The 24633-nt window shown below is 38.2% G+C and overlaps 1 protein-coding gene and 1 long non-coding RNA gene across 9 annotated transcripts; both read right to left on the minus strand.

Moving 5' to 3' along the window:
• Nucleotides 1–1356: 1356 nt before the first annotated feature.
• LOC113272838 lies at nucleotides 1357–17295 on the minus strand. Its single transcript, XM_026522634.1, has 2 exons — nucleotides 16983–17295; nucleotides 1357–1553 (listed from the first exon to the last, which is right to left on the minus strand). Exons 1-2 carry the CDS (start codon nucleotides 17293–17295, stop codon nucleotides 1357–1359), a joined length of 510 nt encoding a protein of 169 aa, XP_026378419.1.
• Nucleotides 17296–19572: 2277 nt separating this feature from the next.
• Nucleotides 19573–23920, minus strand: LOC113276142. Of its 8 annotated transcripts, XR_003324073.1 has the most exons (8): nucleotides 23434–23917; nucleotides 22633–22752; nucleotides 21627–21813; nucleotides 21358–21538; nucleotides 21047–21121; nucleotides 20176–20497; nucleotides 20043–20085; nucleotides 19573–19835 (listed from the first exon to the last, which is right to left on the minus strand). It is a non-coding gene; the product is annotated as an uncharacterized LOC113276142 (long non-coding RNA). The 8 variants fall into 8 exon arrangements; XR_003324074.1 differs by having other exon boundaries at nucleotides 19573–20085; nucleotides 21358–21503; nucleotides 23434–23920; XR_003324072.1 differs by having other exon boundaries at nucleotides 19573–20085; nucleotides 21641–21813; nucleotides 23434–23919.
• Between the last annotated feature and the right edge of the window lie 713 nt (nucleotides 23921–24633).

The raw sequence follows: 24633 nt of genomic DNA on the forward strand, positions 1-24633 counted from the left end.
AATGTGGACTACAAAAAAATCCAATAGTCGCTCTATCATGAAGGACGATAAAACACTATAGTCGTTCGTTTATGAATGAACATAACATCCCTATAATCGGCTGACATTTCTTGACTACGGAAAGATTAAACAAGGAACAAAGATATTATTTTAACCAAAAACAATTGTGGTCGTTTTGTTCTGGACGACCACGATCCATTTTTGTCTTCCTACTGTAGACGACAACCACCGCTATTGGTAGTTGATGTTTGAACGAAATAAAAATCGAAAAAGAGTATTGATCATTAACTCATTTCTTAAAAAATTTAATAGTATGTCAACAAAGTAAATAATCTGATTAGTCTAATAAATTTATGACGAACTAGAAAAATAGTTATAGAATTTTTTTGAAAGGAAACGTTATATTAAAAGAAGAGAACCAAATGCGTAAGAAAAAGCAGATCAGACCAATTCTCCACGTAAGAGAAGAGACTACTGTGAAGCCAAGAGTTGGCAGAAAATCACGCCCTATGCAGAAGTTAAATGAAACCCTGTATATCGAAGACTTCAGCGAAGCGCAGAGAAGAAAATGCTTGTCTCTGCCTGTAAAGCTTCAGAAGTACATTGTATGTAAACAACATCAATTGCAGGCGCCAAACTTTAATGAATAATGAGTGGTTTCTCAGGTTGTGGTTCTATGAAGTCCATCCTTTTTTTGAATATATTTACCTTTTCGTCATATTTCTTTGGCCAGACCTTGGCATCTTCATATGCATTTTGAACCCACATGCTGCAAGGAGGTGGAATAGGAGCACCTAATTTTAACTTCATTGGAACAAAATGGTTCCCTCCCACAAAAGCCATCACTATAACTCTATGTTTCTTACCTTTGATTGGCCCATGCCTCGAAGGGAAGAAGGTTGCACACATTTCTTTTGAAAGCCAAATAAGAACGCTGCGGAAAGTTTGTGCCGCTACAAGACCATCTTCCTGCATTTTGAACCATCTACTAATGTCCATTTCTTCTCCATCTTCAAACCTCAATCTTTTGAGCATGCTGGCGCGTCTTTCCTCAGAGTAAAAGACTTTCTCATAAAATGACATGTGATTAAAAACTTCTGCATGCATATTGTTACGAAAAGTATGGTAATTATCATAACAAGAAAGGCCTAGTTGGAAAGCAATAGTATGGAAACCACAATGACCATCTGAGCGAACAGGTCGAGTTCCTTCTATATAGAATTGCATAGTTTCTGGCATATGTGAAACATAATATGGATCAGGTAAAGTCCACTCTTCAATTCGAGGTTCACGCCACCTCTATAGTTGCCAATAATCTTCATCCATTTCGAGTTTATCTTCAGCAAAGAAGTCTTCTTATTCATCCGCTTCTTCATCTTCTGGATTTTCCTCTTCTTGATTGTTTCCTACTGATTCAACATCATAAATAGTTACATCTTTTTCTGGTTCCTCTCCCAAAAAATCCACGGTAAAATCTATAATATTTCTGGGTTCATCAGTAGGTCTGACCTCATCTTTACTCAAAATCATGGAGTCATTCACCATATTGTCCACTACATTTTCAGCAACACCAAGCCCTTCAGTTCTGTTAAAACCATCCTCAATTACTGAAGATTCCGTCCTTGTCTTCTTTTCCCCCCAATATTCAATATATTTTTTTTGTATATTTCCTCTTTTGTTTTGTTCCTTAGGCTTCACTCTTTCCTAGTTGTTCTTGGGTTTCAATGCTCCCATGTTCCACTTGAGGTATGGTGGACTGATGAGTGCCAAATATTGTATATTTTTATCCCTTTTTGTTGGCATTTTAACTCATCTTTTATGCATTAATTCTACATTTTATCCCATATTCTGTATTTTCATTGTTTTCAAGAATAAATATTTTTATTAATTAATTTTGCATTTTTAGGTAATAAATAAAGTTCGGATGAGTCGCGGAGCGAAAAGAGCAGAAAAGTAGTGAAAAGCCGGGAGAAATTACGCAAGGAAGCCGCGAAGAATGGTGCGCACAACCTCATTTTCTACACACAAAAGCGCCTCCGTTCTCAGCCATCAGATCAGTTCTCAGAAGCATCCGATGGTCGCTCCTTCATAGAGCATCAAAATCTGAAGTCTCTGCCGAGCACCACAGCGCTGAAATTCCAAGCCTTCAGATTAGATGGTAGTTGAATCCAACGGTCGCTCCCTTGCTGTTCATCAACGTTTGATATCTCCGCCTTACACTATAACACCTAACCCCATCTAGAGCCGTTAACTTCGTTGTATAAAAAATCCAGCGGTCGCTACAAGCTTCACTTCATCTCACCGTCAGATTAATCTTTCATCTCCCTATCCCACGGCTCAGCGTCGCAGATCATCAAACTCGATACACTCGCCTCACACCCTAGCGACCGAGCACCTACACCTCAAACAAACGCACCCTTCCCTTTCTCCATCGAACCATCTCCTCCATCAACCCCCTCTGCAGAACCACCATACTCTGTACCACCACCATGTCCGTCTCCATCACCACCACCTCACCCCAAATCACTCCACTATTTTCTCCCCAAATCACTCTACCTATACCCATCATCACTATCACGTTTTACATCAACTAATCTCCTCAATTTCTCATCTCTGCCGACTGAAACCCTAGGTGAGAAATTGAAGATATAAGTTGATGTTAGAGCAGCAATTGGAGCGGGAGATGACTCAGGAAGAGAAATAGAAGGATGGGTCGACGAGATGGAGCGAGAATTTCATCAACAGTAGGTAATTGGCAAAACCTAATTTTACTGACTTTGGGGAAAATTGGGGGAAAACCTAATTTTGTGTAATGGGTATAAATTGGTGTTGGGGGAAGCATTAGAGAGACACTATTTACCTCTCTGGACTAGCCAGTAGAGAATTTGCTAAAATTTTATGAACTTCAAATTTCAGTGTTTTTCTCAGTTAACAGTTGCAAGTTGCTTATGTGTTGAGTTATCTGATATGTTGCTAGTTATGTATGAATTATCTATGTTAGTGTATGTATGTTGCCACTTCATGGTTAGCATGAGCTAATCAGCCTCAGGCCAAGGCTCAGTGAAGCCTTGTGCACTGTCAAGTGTGAATGAGCTAGGATAGTTACTTCCTGTTGCTATGCTTTGATTGTGCAATTGAGAGAGGCCAATGCTCATAGAGCCTGTGATTGGCTGTACTGTCAAAAGACAGCCAATGCTAGGGGTAGACTAGTGAGCAAGTTGGTGTTCTTTCATTTCTAGTTGTATGCTTAGGATTGAACATAACCTAGACCATGTCACTTGATTAGGACACAAGGTGGATCATATGCTTTGGCTTACCCACCACTTCTCTTTCAGTCAATCTTAATTTCAGTCACTTTTTCAAGTCCTGTGTGTTTGCATTTCAGCTATATTTTCTTGCTTTTTATGTTCCTGCATCTTGTAGCTACTGTGCACTGAAGTCAGTGCACAATCCTGCCTCTTGCCCTTGGCTGCCAAGCCTTGGTTGTTTGTTGCTTTTCTTAACTGCTTCTTTATTGCTTTACCCTGCACTTTTGGTTCTTTGCTTAACTTTCCAAGCCTTGGTTATTGTCTGTTTTTCTTTACTTACCTTGCATTCTTGTTTGTATGCCTGAAACCTTGGTTGCCTTTAGCTCACTGCCATAGTGCATTGCCACTCTTGTTAGCCTAGGAAAACTTCTCATATGCTCCTCTCCCTGTGGACAAACCCTTACTCACCCTTTTATTACAAATATTGACCTTGTATACTTGCAAGTGTTTTGTGTGCATCTTAGAATCCACACCAAGTTTTTGGCGCCGCTGCCGGGGAGCTGGCTGCCATATTTTTGAAGTTTTCATAGCTGTTGTGGCCTTGTTGTGCTTGCATAGTTGTGTGTGTTCATTGCTATCTTGTTCACTTGCTAACTGCTGCTGGAGCTGTGCATTATTTGTTGTTGCTGCCAAGCCTGCTGCTGCTGTTGCTGCTGCTGTTGCTTCTGATCCAACTTGCTGCCAACTTGCTGCCAACTGATGCTGCCAGGCCTGCTGCCAACCTCTTCTGCTGGGCTTGTGCAACAATCTCTGAACTGGGCTTGAACCAACTGAGCTGGGCTCAGTAACCTCAACTTCTGCTGGGCTTGCAACTTCTGTTCTTGGGCTTGCAACTTCAGCTGGGCTCCGTTGCTGCTGCTGCTGGGCCCTGCTACACTTGCTGCTGCTGGGCTTGGACGTGAGCTGCTTAGGACGATCCTAAAGCCCAACTGGGCCTTGCAACTAAAAGGGGACCAAAAGCCTATTTTTGGGCTTCCCTCCAAAAAAACAAGTAAGCCTAACCCATGAGTTAACCCACTTGGGCCTCATTTAAATTCAAATTTGGGCTTGTAATAATTTATTTAATTATTTATTTTGGGATTGTAATAATTTTTATTTTCTTTTTCTTTTTTTTTATTTGGGATTGTAATAATTTTTTATTTTCTTTTTTGTTTTTCTTTATTTTTCTTTTATTTTTCTTTTTTCTTTTATGGGTTTGTTTAAATTATTATTATTGTTTTTATTTTCTTTTATGAGTTGTGATAATTTATGATAGGTTTAGTTCAAAAATTTTCAAAAACCCAAAATTTTTAAACCAAAAACAAAACCCCTTCTTTAAACCAAAACCCATTCAAAAACCAAATCTTCATAACCCTTGTGCCAAATTGTTTCCGATTGCTCTGTCTGACCAACATGTTAGTTAAGGTACCTACTAGGACATGATTGTGACCTACAGAGACCAGACAAACAGACTTGTTAGAATTAACCCAGACGAACCTATCGAAATTCTAAGTTCTGAGGGAGACAGTCCAGATCAACCAGAAACAATGGGAGAACCACGTACTCTCAAGGATTATATGTACCCAACTAGAGCCAGTCAACCTTCTTGTATTTTGCTGCCCGAGGCTAATGGCCATTATGAGCTGAAATCTAGCACAATACAGATGCTTCCTATTTTTAGAGGTGTTGAGAATGAAAACCCGTACCACCACGTGAGAGAATTCGAGGAAATTTGTGGAACTCTGCGTTTCACTCAAATGACCGACGAAACCCTGAAGTTAAGGCTTTTTCCTTTCTCCCTGAAAGATAAGGCAAAGGCCTGGCTCTATGCTTTACAGCCTCAATCCATCATGACATGGGATGACCTCACAAAGGATTTTTTCAAAAAGTTTTTCCCGAACCACAAGACTGCGACAATTCGTCAAAGTCTGAATAGCTTTGTGCAATTAGAAGGTGAGACCTTAGCTAGATACCTGGAGAGATTCAATGAATTATTGCTCCAATGTCCCCATCATGGTTTTGAAAAATGGAGACTTGTGCAAATTTTGTATGAAGGTCTAGATGTGTCCACCCGAACAACGGTTGAGTCGATGTGTAATGGTCTATTCGTAGATAAAACTGCTGACGCGTCTTGGGACTTCTTGATTGAAGTAGCTGAAAAGACGCAACAGTGGGAATCCATCCGTGAAACCAGAAAGACTACATCCGAAGCAAAGGCTTTTAGGATTGAAGCGGATTTTGAGGGTAGCAAACATGGCATCAATAGTTAGGAGATTAGAAGAGTTAGAACTACATAAAAATTCAAAACCTTCCACCACTACTCTCCGAGAACATGTCGCTTCATCTGTTTGTGCTGCTTGTAACGACCCCAACCATCAATTCCAAAATTGTCCAGATTTGCTTGCAATCCAGGAGTCTAGGCTTGAACAGGCACATGCCATGTTTCAAAACCAGAGCATAACCCTTATTCACAGACCTACAATCCAGGATGGAGAAACCACCCTAACTTTTCATGGTCAAAAGGACCCACTCAAGGAGGACCATCTCAACCCAATCAGAGCTATCAAATCAGAGCTACAAACAATCAGGGATATCAGAACAATCAAGGTTATCAACACCCGAGAAACCCTCAACAACAATCAAACTCTCAACAACAATCATATCCTCAACACAATACCGACAAGAGATTGTCCACCTTAGAGGAAATGTTCCAGAGTTTGATGCAAAGTCAGAAAAATCTAGATCAAAAGATGGATCAAATATGTGAGAGAGAAAAGGGTAAACTTCCGAGCCAACCCCAACAAAATCCAAAGAGGATATTTCAAACAGGCACAACATCCTGCACTGAAACCTCACCTGATCAAATCCATGCCATTACCACCCTCCGAAGTGGTAAAGTCATCGAGAACAACGTGGGCGAACCTAATGAATCTGATACAAATCCACGTGTCTCCACAACCCCAGAAAACCAAAGAATCTGAGCAAGTTGGAAAATCTGACAATTCTACTGCTGTGAATGTCCCTTTGCCAACTCATCTTCCTGTTGCTCCATTTCCTCAAAGATTGATCTATCAACAGAAAAGTACCCATTACAATGAGATGTTAGATCTGTTCAAGAGAGTCAACATCAACATTCCTTTTCTTGAAGCAATCAAGCAAATCCCTGCTTATGCCAAATTCCTCAAAGACTTGTGTACTCAAAAGCGCAAGCTCAATGTGCAAAAACGTGCTTTCTTAGCTGAGCAGGTAGTTCCATCATTCTGAACAAAACTCCACCCAAGTTTAGGGATCCAGGATGTCCAACAATTTCTTGCACTATAGGAGAACACACGGTCAATAAAGCGTTATTAGACCTAGGTGCAAGTGTTAACCTACTGCCATATTCTGTTTATGAGCAGTTAGGTCTTGGGGAGTTGAAACCAACATCTATCACTCTACAACTGGCAGACCGATCTGTCAAGATTCCTCGTGGAGTGGTGGAAGATGTTTTGATCAAGGTTGACAAATTCTATTTTCCCGTAGACTTCATTGTCTTAGACACTCAACCTGTACAAAACCCAGACTGTCACATTCCTGTCATCTTAGGACGTCCTTTCTTGGCTACGTCCAACGCGATCATCAACTGTCGGAATGGAGTGTTGAAACTGTCTTTTGGTAACATGACGGTAGAAGAATGTGTGTTCGATATTAGTCAACAACCTGTGAATCTTGATGATGATGATGTGCATGAAGTTAATATGATTGAAGGATTAATGCAAGATTCGTTGACTAACATTCTATCCGTCGACCCCTTTCAAGCATGTATGGAGAACTTTAACCCTGATTTCTATGATGATGCATACTGTAGTGACGTCCTATCTCTGCTCGAATCTGTACCTCAAATGGACATCACTGAAAGGAAATATGAAGTGGAACCACCCCTATTCTCTGATTCCAAGCTTATTCCATCCATTGTTGAGCCACCCAAGCTTGAATTGAAAACATTGCCTAGTACGTTGAAGTACGCATTCCTAGGTTCTTCTGATACTTTACCTGTCATTATTTCATCATGTTTAGACACGGAACAGGAAAGTAAGCTTTTAGAAGTACTTAAGGAACACAAAGAGGCCTTAGGATGGACCATCTCAGATCTCAAAGGAATTAGTCCCACCATTTGCATGCACCACATTAACCTTGAAGAGAATGCCAAACCATCGAGGGAAATGCAAAGGAGACTTAACCTAACATGAGAGATGTAGTCAAAGGAGAATCCTGAAACTACTTGATGCGGGTATCATATACCCAATTCCCGATAGCAAATGGGTTAGTCCCATTCAAGTTGTGCCTAAGAAGTCAGGCATTACTGTTGTTCAGAACGACAAGAATGAATTAGTCCCTACTCGTACAATCACAGGATGGCGAGTATGCATCGACTACAGGAAGTTGAACACAGTAACAAGGAAGGATCACTTCCCGCTCCCTTTCATTGACCAAATGCTAGAACGTGTGTCTGGACACAGTCACTACTGTTTTCTAGATGGCTTTTCCGGTTATAACCCCATTTTGATTGTGGAGATTTTTGATGTTTGGGGGATAGACTTCATGGGTCCATTTCCCATGTCTGACAGCAAGTTGTACATCCTAGTCGCAGTTGATTACGTTTCTAAGTGGGTAGAAGCCATAGCAACCAGAACAAATGACCACAAGGTGGTACTTTCATTTCTAAAGGAGAACATATTTTCACGTTTTGGTACCCCTAGAGCTATCATCAGTGACGGCGGTTCACATTTTCGTAACAAGTACTTTGAGTCTTTAGTACGCAAGTATGGCATAACTCACAAGGTTGCTACTCCGTACCACCCTCAGACTAGTGGACAAGTGGAAGTGTCTAATAGGGAAATTAAGCACATTCTGGAGAAGACGGTCAACCCGTCCAGGAAAGATTGGTCATTGAGATTGAATGATGCTTTATGGGCCTACAGAACAGCTTATAAGACACCAATTGGCATGTCCCCCTATCGTCTAGTGTATGGAAAGCCGTGCCATCTACCTGTGGAATTAGAACATCGTGCCTACTGGGCAATCAAAGAGCTGAACTTTTCTCTGGACGAAGCTGGAATTCAACGGAAACTTCAACTCAACGAGTTGGAAGAATTGAGAAATGAGGCTTATGACAGTGCCAAGCTGTACAAGCAGAAGATGAAGATATTTCATGACAAGCGTATTCTGCGCAAATCCTTCACTCCTGGTCAGAAAGTCTTGCTGTATGACTCCCGATTACATCTTTTTCCAGGAAAACTGCGTTCCAGATGGAAGGGTCCGTACCTAGTACGCACAGTTTTTCCTCATGGAGCTGTAGAGTTGGAGGATGTCTCCAACAAGAACGTTTTCAAAGTCAACGGGCAGAGATTAAAGCCATTCCTTGAGCCATTTCCACCCGACATTGAAACAACCGACCTGGAGGACCCAGTCTATGTGGACTAAACTGGTCCACTCTTTCCCTAAATAACCAAAAAGTTTTCCAAATGTTTCCCTAAAAACCAAAATTTTTCGTTTTCCCATCAAAACCAAATTTTCTTGTAGATAATGTGTTAGTTAAATTTCCTTTTGTATATATTTTGTGCTCATCCATTGTGACTGCTAATATGATGGATTTTTGCCTTGAAATAACGGAGTTTTAATCGAGCTACCACCGTACAATCGGGTATTCTCTCTCCTTTTACTCTACTCAGCATGTTCCTCTTCATATATTGTTTTATAATTCTTTCCATGTTTTGAAACATTGAGGACAATGTTTAGTTTAGGTTTGGGGGTATAGAGTAGATACCATGATAATTTGCCATAATTGAAAACGAACTCCTTCTTCTTTTTGAAAAAAATTGAAAAATTCCAAAAAAATTGAAAAATCAAAATTGAAAAAAATTAAAAAATGAAAAATCATAAAAATGGAGCTCATTTACCTGAAATGTTGACTCTTGTGCAAATATGTATTTTTATTAGGAGTCTTAGTCTAGATATTTAGGCACCCTGATTCTAGCACAATTCACATAGTGATAAGAAATTTGCACGCGCACGATCTACCAATACATGTATGGCCTCGATCTTCAAGGTGTTGGATAGGAAGTTACGATTGCCAATCACTTTAGAATACTGAACGAAACTGGACTAGCTTGTTCTTTGGTTGGTTGGGATAGAAGATGGAGGTTACATTAAGAAAGACAACCATCGAATTTAACTGGGTGCATCAAAAAGGGCTACCTCTTGCAAAGTGTCATGTAATTTTTGTTTCCTTTTGTATATGTATCAAAAGTGTTTCCTTCAAAAAAAAAAAAAAAAAAAAAAAAAAAAAAAAAAAAAAAAGATGTATATATTCAGAAAAAAAAAAAAAAAAAAAAAAAAAAAAAAAAAAAAAAAAACAAAAAAAAAAAAAAACAAAAAATCAAGTATTTATCAATTCCATCATCTCTTGTTCCAAAAATAAAAAGAGATTTCAATGTAAATAAGAGTCATGTAAATAGTCATCTTTTGTTGTTTTTGTAATAAGCAAGGAGGGTGTATGCCATTGATGTACAACGCGAGTAATTGTGAAATACCTCCAACTCATTCACAATTCTCGTAAAGTCCGGACAGCTAGCTAGATTTCGACCTCAGTTCTTAGCCTGAGAAACTATCTCTTGGTGATTAGTAGTCATGACTTCAGATCTTTCTTTACACATGTGTAGATACACTTTACACTCTTATCACATGTCCTTATTTTTATCAGTGCTAGGATTGTGCCTTCGATAGCTAGATTGACATCTCCATTTTGCTGTGAGCTAAACTGTTTTGCACATGTCACGTTTGATGGAATATGAGCTTATATTTTGACCTAGAACTTTGTAGGTACGTTCTAAGCAAACCTTCACGAGACTTCAACTCGTCCACTAGGGACACTTAGTGGTTTAAAAGGCTTAGTGCATACGCTAAATGCATTCGAGAGACCAGCGACAGTGGTATAGTTAGGATTTCCTTAGTTTTGTTTTACTTGAGGACAAGTAAAATTCAGGTTTGGGGGTATTTGATGAGTGCCAAATATTGTATATTTTATCCCTTTTTGTTGGCATTTAACTCATCTTTTATGCATTAATTCTACATTTTATCCCATATTCTGTATTTTCATTGTTTTCAAGAATAAATATTTTTATTAATTAATTTTGCATTTTTAGGTAATAAATAAAGTTCGGATGAGTCGCGGAGCGAAAAGAGCAGAAAAGTAGTGAAAAGCCGGGAGAAATTACGCAAGGAAGCCGCGAAGAATGGTGCGCACAACCTCATTTTCTACACACAAAAGCGCCTCCGTTCTCAGCCATCAGATCAGTTCTCAGAAGCATCCGATGGTCGCTCCTTCATAGAGCATCAAAATCTGAAGTCTCTGCCGCACCACAGCGCTGAAATTCCAAGCCTTCAGATTAGATGGTAGTTGAATCCAACGGTCGCTCCCTTGCTGTTCATCAACGTTTGATATCTCCGCCTTACACTACAACACCTAACCCCATCTAGAGCCGTTAACTTCGTTGTATAAAAAATCCAGCGGTCGCTACAAGCTTCACTTCATCTCACCGTCATTGATCTTTCATCTCCCTATCCCACGGCTCAGCGTCGCAGATCATCAAACTCGATACACTCGCCTCACACCCTAGCGACCGAGCACCTACACCTCAAACAAACGCACCCTTCCCTTTCTCCATCGAACCATCTCCTCCATCAACCCCCTCTGCAGAACCACCATACTCTGTACCACCACCATGTCCGTCTCCATCACCACCACCTCACCCCAAATCACTCCACTATTTTCTCCCCAAATCACTCTACCTATACCCATCATCACTATCACGTTTTACATCAACTAATCTCCTCAATTTCTCATCTCTGCCGACTGAAACCCTAGGTGAGAAATTGAAGATATAAGTTGATGTTAGAGCAGCAATTGGAGCGGGAGATGACTCAGGAAGAGAAATAGAAGGATGGGTCGACGAGATGGAGCGAGAATTTCATCAACAGTAGGTAATTGGCAAAACCTAATTTTACTGACTTTGGGGAAAATTGGGGGAAAACCTAATTTTGTGTAATGGGTATAAATTGGTGTTGGGGGAAGCATTAGAAAGACACTATTTACCTCTCTGGACTAGCCAGTAGAGAATTGCTAAAATTTTATGAACTTCAAATTTCAGTGTTTTTCTCAGTTAACAGTTGCAAGTTGCTTATGTGTTGAGTTATCTGATATGTTCTAGTTATGTATGAATTATCTATGTTAGTGTATTGTTGCCACTTCATGGTTAGCATGAGCTAATCATCCAGGCCAAGGCTCAGTGAAGCCTTGTGCACTGTCAAGTGTGAATGAGCTAGGATAGTTACTTCCTGTTGCTGTTTGATTGTGAATTGAGAGAGGCCAATGCTCATAGAGCCTGTGATTGGCTGTACTGTCAAAAGACAGCCAATGCTAGGGGTAGACTAGTGAGCAAGTTGGTGTTCTTTCATTTCTAGTTGTATGCTTAGGATTGAACATAACCTAGACCATGTCACTTGATTAGGACACAAGGTGGATCATAAGCTTGGCTTACACCACTTCTCTTTCAGTCAATCTTAATTTCAGTCACTTTTTCAAGTCCTGTGTGTTTGCATTTCAGCTATATTTTCTTGCTTTTTATGTTCCTGCATCTTGTAGCTACTGTGCACTGAAGTCAGTGCACAATCCTGCCTCTTGCCCTTGGCTGCCAAGCCTTGGTTGTTTGTTGCTTTTCTTAACTGCTTCTTTATTGCTTTACCCTGCACTTTTGGTTCTTTGCTTACTTTCCAGCCTTGGTTATTGTCTGTTTTTCTTTACTTACCTTGCATTCTTGTTTGTATGCCTGAAACCTTGGTTGCCTTTAGCTCACTGCCATAGTGCATTGCCACTCTTGTTAGCCTAGGAAAACTTCTCATATGCTCCTCTCCCTGTGGACAAACCCTTACTCACCCTTTTATTACAAATATTGACCTTGTATACTTGCAAGTGTTTTGTGTGCATCTTAGAATCCACACCATGGACCCGGGAAAGCGTATAAAATTGAGCGAAATGAAACGGGGGCCTACAGTAATACCGCAAGTGCACGGTCGTCAGTTGTAGCTCGTGCAAGTACGGGTCGATCCACAGAGACTGGGTGTGTTTTGTAGTTTCTAGCTATTTTGGGTTCTAAATTTGCTATTGGGCTATGAATAATCAATGGGCTTTTGAGTGCTAATGGGTTATGAATACCCTTGGAATGAGTTGGGCTTTCAGTGGTTTTGATGGACTGAACTTGGGTTCAGTTGGTTTCTGATGTGAATTGAACTGGGCTTGAAAATGAACTTGGGCTTTGGTCTCTGAATTAGGCTTTTGCCTTAAACCTGAATTGGACTGGGCCTTTAATTGAGTTCAGGCTTTGATTGAATCAGGCTTTTACTTTAAAAGTGACCTGGGCCTTTGTAATGACTGAGAACTGGGCTTGGTAACCTAATGATGAGCTGGGCCTTGAGCCTTTAGCTTGAGCTAGGCTTTGAACCTGGGCTTTTAGCCTTTGGTTCTAAGAATAACTAAACCTTTTGAGTTAACTGTGGGCTGAACTGGATTGAGCTGTGAGCCAAGCTCAGTTGCAGCAGCAGCAGTGGCTGTAGCACATGGCAAGAGAAGTGGAGTGGCAGCAACAGCTGCAGAAACTCAGATGCAGGAGGCAGCAGCAAGGGAGAACTGGCAGCACCAGGTAGCAGTCCTAGGAGCACCAGCTGATAGCAGCAGTGCAAAGGGCAAGTGTACAGCAGCAGCTCAACAATGCAAGTAGTAGCAGCAGCAGAACAAGGAGTAGTTGAAGTAGCAGGAGCAAAGACAATGCAATAAAATGTAAAAAAGCAAAGACAATGAAATAAAGAAGACTAACAAAATAGCAAAGAAAACAAAACAAAGAACATCAATGACAGTGGAGGAAAACAAAAGTAACAAGGAAACAATGGAGGAAATGGAACAAACCAAGGCTGTTTTAGCCAAGGGCAGTGGAGATGGTGAAGGTGAAATGGTGAAGGTGAGCCTAGGCATACTACTAGAGTGGGAAGGGAACTAGTTTGCTCACAGTCACTAGTGAGCACTAGTTTCTCCCCACTGCTCAATCAATCCAATGCTTCACAGGCTTTAGCATAACATTCACACAAAACAGTAAACAAGAGTGATGAAAGAACACTAGGATGTTGAATCCACCGTTAACCTAAGGGATATTCTACTCACAGCTAAAATAGTTACCAAAGTACTAATTGTCTGATTAAAGTACAACTAGTCTAAGGGCTTAACAACATTGGACATGAGCTGCACATGATGAAGACTATCTTATTGATTCATGGTTTCATCTAGTCCTAGCATTTGAGGTTTAGAACATACATAACAAGAACATTACAGAACATGATACAAACATTACAGAAACATAACATAACAGGAATATGGGAGTGACAGCAAAGAACAAACATAACACAACAGTGGAGTTCATAACAGGAACAACACATAACAACATCACAGTGACATAAAATGGAGAAAATCAAAACATTAAAATGGATAAACAGTGAACAGCAAAATGAACATTTAACAGAACTAAGTTCTGGACGCCGGCTATTCCAGGCATAAAACCTCACACACAAACCCACAGTTCCCTTTTATACCCAATACCCAATTTAGGGTTTATAGAAAAATACCCAAATTCAAACAGTGAAATTAGGTATATGATTTACCTAATTTTTGACAGTACAAATTGAACCCATAACTAATTCATTGCTTCTCCTAACAGAAATTAGGGTTTTCTATAAAAATCCCAAAAATTGAGAAATTAGGGTTTCGTAAAATCTTACTTTGATGGCGCAATTTCTTCAATCAATCGCTGACCCATCCTTCCTCTGACTTCACTGCTCCTTCCCATGCCTTTTCTAGCTTCGATTGATAACGTGCAATCATTCTCATCAATTCCACACGTCACTGAAATCGTGTGATGTTGATGAAGTTGATTGAAAGTTACCATGTGCGGTAGGTGGTGGTGATGATAAAGAAGGTGGTGTGGTTGTGGCAGAGTTGGTGGTGGCGGACATGGTGGTACGGTGGAGCGGCAGTGGAGTTGGTGGTGGTACGGGTAGAAGGAAGAGAAGAGGGGAGTGAAAATGATTAGGGTTAGGTCTATTTTGGGGTTATATATGCTAGGGTTATTTCGGTGTGAGTCGGTACAGAAAAGTTTGATGTATCGCAATCTGAAGCCTTAGGATATGGAGATGGTAGGTGGATCGGACGGTGATATGGAACAGAGTTTGTAGCAACCGTTGGATGTAAAATACAACGAAGTCAACGGTGCAAGATTAGGTTAGGTGTTGTAGTTTAAGCGGGAGTATCGATATTTGATGCACAGGCATAGGAGCGACCGTAGGATTCAAAGGCAATCTAATCTGAAGGCTTGGAATTTAAGCACTATGGTGTTTGACAAGAACCTCGGATTTTGATGCACTTTACTGAAGCGACCATTGGATTCAGCTGAGATCCAATCTGACGGCTACAGGCGGAGGCGGGAATGGATTTGGGTTTTAGGCTTTGGGTTTAGAATTTGGGTTTGAGAAATGAGTTTTGGGCTTGGACAATCTAGAGCCCACTTCTTCTTTAAGATCAATTCTTCTTCTTCAAGCCCATTTCTACCCTTTTGGTCTTCCGCACATCATTCTTCACGGCTTCCTTGCGTAATTCCTCCCGGCTTTTCACTACTTTTCTGCTCTTTTCCGCTCCGCAATTCATCCAAACTTTATTTATTACCTAAAAATGCAAATTAAGTAAGAAAAATATTTATTCTTGAAAACAATGAAAATACAGAATATGGGATAAAATGTAGAATTAATGCGCAAAAGATGAGTTAAATGCCAACAAAAAGGGATAAATATATACAATATTTGGCACTCATCAAGGTACCTTATGTATGTCGATCAAAGACAATCAAGATCATAATGTAATTAGCTGAAACCAAAATAAATATAAGTACGATAATATCTAAAACAATAATAACTGAAATACCTTTTTTCTTAAATCAGCATGTTCATGTCGAGAAAGATCTCTAAGTGTAGAATTGTCCATTTTTTCCTTTTTCTTCTCAGCAACGGTTTTCCTTCCTTTGACTCGAACAGGATCTAGTGGTTCTTGAAAATTATTTTTGTCGGGTTGTGTAATTTCGGTCAAGAAGATTGTCACCATTTCATTAATTCGACTCTTTTCTGTCTCAGTAGAACTCTCCCACTTGTTTCTTAGAATCTCTAACTGCGGAAAATAATCAAATATAGCATCCGAGCGAGAAACGTGTGGAACCAAATTAAGCTGCCTCCATTGCGGATCGATAGAAGAAAGTGGGATGGGTTTACTCTAATTCCGATATTCAGATATCATGTGCGCACAAGGTAGGCCATACGTCTTGTGTAAAATGCATCCACACAAGTTCTCATCAATGCTTCTTAACTTTTGCAGTCTTTTTATTTCAGAGACGATGAAGTTTAATGCATATTGTGAGACATGGTTCTGTAGCCCCTTGAAATCATCTAATCTGTGCTCATGCTTGATGAAAGTCAGAGTTTGTTGAAATTTCGCTTTTATAGTCACAAGCTGAGATCCATGTATCTTGTGCATTTGTTGCCAGCACTCAACAAAACCACCTTGACTACTTCCCAAGAAGCGCTTTAAGACACTATGTGCACCTTCCACTCGATTATAAGTTCAGATGCCAAAATGTTTCACTTCATTAGTCCATGCATATGCAAAAAATTCCTTATTGACAAGTACACTTTCATGAATATATTTAATAACTTCTGGATACCGTTCTTCATATTTACGTACGAAGGATGTCAACCCCATGTTGAATAAATATATTGTTTGCATCCTAACAACACGCCCCCAATCATTCCTCTAAATCCTTTAAAGGATCCTCTTGTTCTGCTTCAGCTTCTTGATTAATTTTGTGCTTGTCTTTATTATGAATTGTGCCTTCTCCACTTTTTTTCTCTTTCTCCTTGAGTTCTTTCACCATTTTTTCTTTTCTAGTTGATTCGCGGAAATGAGAATATACATTCTTTTGAATATGCCACGTACATAACAATCTGCGTGCATCTGGGAAAACATTACCTATACCGTTAATCAAGGATTGTTCACTGTCGGTGACAATTACATAAGGTAAGTTTGTTGGAGAGTAAAGTGATCTCAGATGTTGCAACGCCCATTTATAGTTACTTGTTAACTCAGCGCTCATAATGCGAAAGCGATGGAGAATGTCGTACCCGTAGATGTCATACCTGCCGCATGAAACAAAGGCATTTTCCATCTGTTTGTCTTGTACGTACAATCAATAATCACGACAGAAGGAAAACACTGAGCACATAACGTAGATTGTGGATGTGCCCAAAAGATATCAGTTACCTCACTTGTATCTAAATCTTTCCTATTCCATGTTACATAATGGGCATCATCCAAATACTTATGAAGTAGTTGTATCCTCGTCCTTCTTGCACTTTCAGATATCCGATGCTTTTGCATGCAGTTGTCAATGGTTTTAACAATTGACTGATTCTTTCTGAATTTATCCTTTAAAGCAATAAGAATCTGTCTAGGTGGAAAACCATGTTCGTGGAGCTTAATAACAAAATTTTCTTCTTCCTATGATAATCTACCTGCGAACGAATGCCCCAAAAGTGTATCTGCCGGAGGATGAGTATGATGTCCAACTTTGACAACCAAATTCCATTTTGAAGGAGCTATGCAAGTCGACCGCAACTTAAAGGGACATCCACATTTTTTTGTGCCAGTCCCTTTCCTACATTTTGAAGGACTAACTGGGTAGTCACGTTTCCTATATTTTCCACCTCTTTCACATCCAATAATAATGGCGGAACCCTTGCAACCTTGATTCTCATTCTTATTCACAACCTTTGTAACCACAACAACTACATTGTTTAGACTACCGACCTCGCGAGACCATCCCATAACGTTTTCTTTTGAGTCAAATGTCTACACTCAAAAAACAAACCATATATCAAATCCATCATTACAAAATCACACAAGACGGTACACCATTTTCAGAACATAACATACACTACTTTGTCAGTGATAAGTATTCGGTAGAATTAAATCCATCATCGTGGATTGGTTGTGGCTGCTCTGCATCATCAAGAACCAACTCATCCTCTTTTTTTCATCAGAAGTAAATGCATCAGCTGTTTCAACTTGTGGATGAGCAATGGACAACTGCAGCAAAGTGAGAAAAAGGTGTCAGAGACATAGTCGTTCAGCAATGGCGGAACAATGTCACTCATGGTCGCCCATATTTTGACGACTGAGATGCCTACTGGTCGTTCGTAACTGGACGATAAAACTGATAACTAACAGTCTGTAACTGGACGACTAGTTCGTCTGAAATAAAAAAAAAAAACAGTTACTGATTAAACATAATAATTACTAACCTCTAAACCTTGTTCACAAAATGGGTTTCCAGTAGAATTAACATAATATTTTTGGATATTTGATTGAAGTAGGGTTGAGATATTTTTCCCTTAGATTTTCAATCATCAAATCTTCCATAATAATAATGGTTTATCTTATCGCTCATTAATTCATCAATTTTTTAGGCGATTTAAAGCGATTTAAATGACAATAGATAAAGAAATAAGTATACTACAATAATAATAATTAATATAAATCAGAGCTAGGGTTTCCGACTTCTTTTGGTTTTGTTTAATGAAAAAAAGAAGAAGGAAGAAGACGACAAATAAAAGTGATAATAATCATAGTCATAGTCAACTTGACTTTTATGGGTGGTACATAGATAAAACTAGAAATAAAAAGTAGATTGATTTTAGAAATTGTGGAGGGGACGGGAAATAGGAAAAATGGGGATAGAAAATAGCGAAACCCGTGCGGTAACGGCATCATATGTTAATCAAGTCTTCAGAATAACAATCCTGAAAAATGATTATATTTGAATGTTTTATCTTATATTTATGTAATTTTCTATCTTTATATATTTTTGCATCATATGTTAATCAAGTCTTCAGAAAAACAATCCTGAAGAATGATTATATTTGAACGTTTTATCTTATACTAGGGCTTAACCCCTACCGTAACGGCACATACATATATTCTGTTTGATGATGTTGTTTTCTCAAAATATTTTTTCCGGTGGATTTGTTTTAATTTCACATTGACACACCCTTGAAAAAAAACGAAATTAGATTGCCACCCAGTTTAATTCTGACAAAGTTTACCTAGCAAATATACTCCCAACTGGTAAATAGGGCAAAACTAAATGTCTAAACCACAATTGACTTAAACAATTGATTCAAGTATTTAACCCTCGTTCATTTCTACATGTCATTTTGTTAGTTATATGCACAATGAGCAAATGATATTTAGAATGTAATTGGTAGAAATGATGCAGCTTGCTAGAAACACGCCTACCAAAAATAGTTCAAAAATATAACCAATAAGTATCTGGTCAGCGATGGCTATTAAATGTCTTGCTATGGCTAAACCAAAAAGTTGGCACGCAGCTGGTGAGTATCGTTTCAAAAATATAATTATCCTTTATTAATTATTGACCAAAATGCTTCAGAAAAAAAAAATTATTGACCAAAAATTTAACATCATTTTAGGAGGACAACCGAAACATATTTTTGATAGGAGTCACGTAAATTAGAAAATCGTCTGCATAACATTTGTCTAATTAAGAATCTGAATCTGTAAAAGTGAAGAAAAAACTTTCACTATTAACTCTTGTTAACGACACCAGGCATGAGCTTTGGTATGTCCCCAGTCATAAGCCCGGTCATAGGCATCTCTAAGGGGCTAAGCTCCTATTGGAAAACAAATACATCAATCTGGACTTCACTCTCTTTATAAGCCTAACGTAATGGCCAGAATTTTTGCAAAGAAGTTTGAGCATGTATTCCAGATGTTGTATAGCTCAAATTAGTTAGAAGTTTTACAGCCAAACCTAGGTCCAGCATTATCTGGAGTGTATCAAACTGCAGAAATCCACAACTTTATAAGAGAGGATTTGAAACAAAACTTTTACATTATACTTTGTGCCCAAGCATCAAGTTTGAAACTCCCAAAATAAATCACCTCTGACATGTATTCCTCAATGTGCACCTCTATAGGTAAGCCGAAACTATTGAAGTTGATAGCGTAACTAACCTTGAAAATGGGATTGGAAGGTTAGAGTTGTCAGAGGTAAGTTAACGAAATGATGTTAACACAAAGAAACAGAGGAAAATAAAACATACTTTATCACTAATTTTTTTTTATTAGCTTTTACACACCTACTCACTGTCCTTTCTCGAGAAGCAGTACACTCCCTCCCCAGATTCCTAACACTATTCCTCTGTAAAATATTTTACTCTTACATGTGAAGCAATTGTGGGTAAGATATAAGTAGGTAGTAATTAACGATACATTTGCAGGATTGAAGAGCCCGTCTATAGATATCATATTGAACACTTTTGACTTTCGCTAGACCTTCCAAACATCTGAATGTAAATGAATTTCTGTTATCGATCAGCCAAGCAAAACCCAAACTATTGTTAAGTTGTTGGCCCCATCACTCTATTTGAGGAAGAAGAGCTAACACGGTGTTTTGGGTTTTTAGTTCTCTGACTCTTGATTGTTGTGTTATACTGTAATAACTGTTATGTAATTTATAAACCCAAATTTTGAGAAAAGAACTTGATCATCACCTGCCGTGTAGGATTTGCTAGCAACACCTTTTTTTTCCGATACCTGCAACTCAAACATCGGAATTTTCCATATAAAGAAGACTTGAAACTAATTAGCAAATAGAAATGGATCAAAAAAATAAGGACTACCTACGGGTGCAATAAATAAGTGAAATTGAACTGAAACCTCCAAGCACTGTCTGTATCATTCTAAGATGTTGACATCACTGTCGTAGTTAATGATCAACAAATCTAAGTATTGAACTGTCAACTTTCCCTCCACCAAAACTATCTTCTTCCCCCAAACCCTTGCATTTTGCTCGAATTGATACAGATATGGCATCTTTTTAGACAACTGGTACCCTATGGCAAGAGATCTTTATGTTTTCATTGACCAAATCCTGCTGCTGGCTTAAATGAAGTGACAAAAACATGCGTCTGGTGATGATACTACATCTGCATGTATTTGGTTCTACCTGAAAATCCCAAACACAAATACTACTTAAAAGACAAACACTTGAGTTACTCTAAAGATTTTATGCGCTCAAAATCAGCAGAGAGCTAGAATCCTGTGTGTTTTGTTTTTTTTCAGAAATAACAGACTAATAGCAGACACACTCAAAGTATACTCCCACAGTTCGCTTTATTAGCAGAAATTGAAGAAGAATCCACAATTCTCAGCATCATCTACAGAAAATATAAGACGTATTTGGGGGTAAAATCCAAATAATAGCTAGAGATTATGCATTATGATGATTGCAAACTCTTTTAGATGCCAATCAAGCAATTGTACAGCTAGTTTGGACTCCTCTTCAATACAGTTCAAATTTTGTACATGCCCTTGGCTTTAGTAACAGACTTGGAACCCTCATTAACACCCTACGGCATGAAGACAAAACAAATTCTTTTGGCTTAAAGATTAAAACATCATCATGCTTTCATTGACATTGTGCAATATTTATAGAGATCAGTGAAAGACTGATTAAACTTTGATATGTACTGCTAAAAGAATAGAGTGCGACTACCTTCACATGAAACCTGTGCAGTTTAAAAACCTTAAGAAATAACTCATAATCTGGTAAACAGTAAAGCGCCATTACCTGCACGTCGAGAGAAAGAAAGATAATCAATAGTATACAAATACAGTGAACGCACACTAAGTTACCACATCAAAGGGAGGAAAAACCATAAAACACATATTTTCATGGAAGAAGCTATAAAAAAAATAGATAAATAAATTCTAAGAAAGGCAAAATAGCAAAATTATAAAAGGATCACTATATAAAAAAAATCAGAATATCTAGGTCATGGTATGTCAAGAGACTAACTTACTTACCAATCACTGAAGCGTTCAACCCCAGCTCTTTTACAGGTTAAAGTGAAAATCTGTTCCAAAATTCTCTCCTTCTGCCATCTCCTTGATTAGCAGAAATGATGGTGCTGTTAATTCACTGCTTTTGAGTTCGTAACGATGAAGTAATGCTGCAAAAGTTCAGAATTTCTATTCGGGCTGAATACTGCGCAAATCGTGTAGTTGGGCAGATTATTAGGGATAAATGAACCAAAATATCAAATGAGATCTAAATGCTAAAGAGATCTACATACATGGTGGGAACTACCTCCGAAGAGTCTATAAAATCGGACCTCCCTTTGTAAAAATCATAGTTATAGCAAACCGCAGTTGACATGGAGTTTCGTTATCAGAGAATATACAATTAGGTAGACCAACTCATCTCGTACATAGGAGTCATCTCGCTTATCACTTGGTCCTGTATCCCTCAATAGAATCCACCTAATTCAATAGGTGAAAAATCTAAGTTAGAAATAGGTATATGTTATGCATGAAATTCAATAGTTGTTTCTGTTGCGATCTGTATGTCAAACCACAAATATGCTTTGGACCTGCAACTTGATTTAAAACCACTGAATTAAGGAGCTCAACATCCTACTGAGAGCCGAAAACAGATTATCAACTTACACGGAGAGAATGCATCAAAATCAAATAACTCGCTTTTGGCAAGGAGTGAAAGAAACTAAAGCTAAATGCCACCTCAATTCAATAAAAAAACATTAATCAGGTCGTATATATTGCAACGTCTAAGCTTTACAATATTAAAACTCAATGTGCCGGATGACATCTACATGTTATAGAGACACCTTGGATTGGTCATCGCCTAATTTAAAGCAAAGATTTAACACAGAAGCACGCAAAGTAATGCGGAACTCTATATTTTATATATATAAATGGAATACCCCATGAACATCACATTTTAATGTCAGCAATCTAATCTACTCTCATACTCATTTCTAATAACACCGTCAAGATTTGACTACTGATATAAAATAATTTTGCACATTCTCTTTCTAGTGATACCTTACAGCAAAGCACACCATAGTAAATCCCAAAAATATGACTTCACTTCAAGAACACTTACTAATATCATACAATATGCAAGTTAGCGTATATGACCAGGTAAACATGAAGAGACCCAATCACGAAATACTGTACTGAATATAGTTGGAATTCTAGGAGTCGAAACCCATCTGTATGAAGTATGAACCAAGTAGATACATCAAAATAAAAATAAATATTGAAGCAAAACGAAAATACATCAGTCTCTTCATCTTCTTCTCTCAAGTAACAGCCTCCCTTTATCTAGCTGTACTTTTAGATCATGAACTTGGAAAACATATCAAGACCCTCATTATCGATCGGTGGTAGGTTTAGGAGCTACAGCAAAAACAGTATCATCAATTAAAAATTAATTTTCACATTCATGTTTGTTTCTAAAGAAGGATCAAAAGAAGGGAACAACAATAAGAACAACGACCTAAGCAGTGCTAAATTGAAACTACGCAGTACCGTTAAATGAATCACCAGCATCATTTATGTTTTTTTTCTTTAGCACAAAAAAAGCGGTTAACTACGACATCTGGTTAAGATAAGCATATAATTAAGGGAAACAAACCCAAACAAAATAGAAATCAGTCTCCTTTTTTTGCTAGGTGCCACAATAGTGATGACAACAGTCAAGAATTTCCTCGAAGAAGAAATGCTACACATGTTATTCACTTAAAAAATCCAATTCTCACAGAACTACTAAGGGTTTCAATTTGTGAACTTTCTGGTACCTCTTCTTGTGATGATGATCCTCTGAAGCCTTAAAAAAAAAATTAATCCTTTAATCCACTTCAAAAAACCCAGAGAGATCATAATTTGCTACGATTATATGAAACTACTTGGTTGAGGATTTAATTACCAGCCGAAACACAAACCAACACAATCCAAATAGGAAAACCCTAAATGGATAAATAGATTCATAAACCATTAAGGTTCCGTAATCAGGGTCGTGGCTAAGAGACTTGATTATTAACCATTCAAGGTTAGGAGCCTTGATTTGAGATTTATTACCTTTCTCATTTTATTTTATTTTTGGCAGACTCCCTTTCTATCCACATGTGACATGTACTTTTCTCAATGCTCATTGCTCAGTTACTTCCAAGTTCTGTAACATCAAATAAAAGAAAAACAATTAGAACTTCCAATACTCATAACTACTAAAACAAAACAGTAAGAGAAGTAAGAACCGAAAGAAATACGCCAACAAAAGCAAAACCCAAAACTTATATCAAACTGGATAGCCCAGTTAAAAAATCAGATTGATTTGATTCCTCATCGTTCATAATACTGATCTTTTTTTCGTTTTTCTTCTTAGAATTGGAATCGATGAAACAGATAGTTTCTCCTCTTATTTCTCTCTCTACCTCTCCTTCCCAACTTCGTCTATGAAAAATGGGGAGTCGAAACTTCACCGCATGCGTGTGAACCGCAGTCTGGATCACGCCTAACCATCACCTCACAGCCGTTGATTTGTGTATTGTGAGAACAAATTTGGACCACCACTTACATAGACAAAGTTATCTAAATTGTGCCATGTATTCTTGATCAATGTAATCTTTTATCTTGAATAAGTGTTCTTGTAATCTAGATATGATGTGATGTTTTATCTTTTATTTAATTAAAATTTAACATAAATAAAACTGAAATTCCACAAAATAGACAACAAGATTAGAACTATTGAATAAAAATCCAAATCACTTGTCGTAGTAATCACGATTGCACTTAGCACGTGCAACAAGCCTTTAAACCCTTAGGTGACCATAGTGGACGAGTTATAGTCTCGTGAGGGTTCACGTAGAGATTTACCCACAAAATCTACACAAACATTTATTAAACTTTCAATCTTCACTGGATGAACCAGAGAAATTGACCGGCGCTTGATACTCTGGGATTTTGGATACCATGAAATTGTAGCTTTCATCAAATATGAATGCTTCCCCCTTTTCCTCCAAATAACGCGTTTTAACGACTTCGCGCTACAATAACACAACACAAAATAATTATTGCTATAATTTAAAATCAATCAATTTAGCTACTAAAGCTAAAAGCTACTAACAACAAAAAAGAAAAAAAAAAGAAAAAAAAAAAAAAGAAAACAAGAAATGAAACGTTAAAAGATTAAAGACACTAGGACCTATAGATTACTACACGTGATTTATATACATTGAAAACAGGCACAAAGCAACTTAAACCAAAATGCAAGAGCTACAG

Source organism: Papaver somniferum, chromosome 4 (genome assembly GCF_003573695.1).
Source record: "Papaver somniferum cultivar HN1 chromosome 4, ASM357369v1, whole genome shotgun sequence".
Taxonomy (NCBI): Eukaryota; Viridiplantae; Streptophyta; class Magnoliopsida; order Ranunculales; family Papaveraceae; genus Papaver; species Papaver somniferum.

What these genes read in the sequence shown, in the direction of transcription:
- LOC113272838 (XM_026522634.1), bottom strand. Translation starts at nt 17,295, where the DNA reads ATGGGATGGTCTCGCGAGGTCGGTAGTCTAAACAATGTAGTTGTTGTG. An exon ending in TTTGGGGCATTCGTTCGCAG is followed by an intron (nt 1,554 to 16,982) that starts GTAGATTATCAT and finishes CTGAAAATGTAG; the next exon opens with TGGACAATATGGTGAATGAC.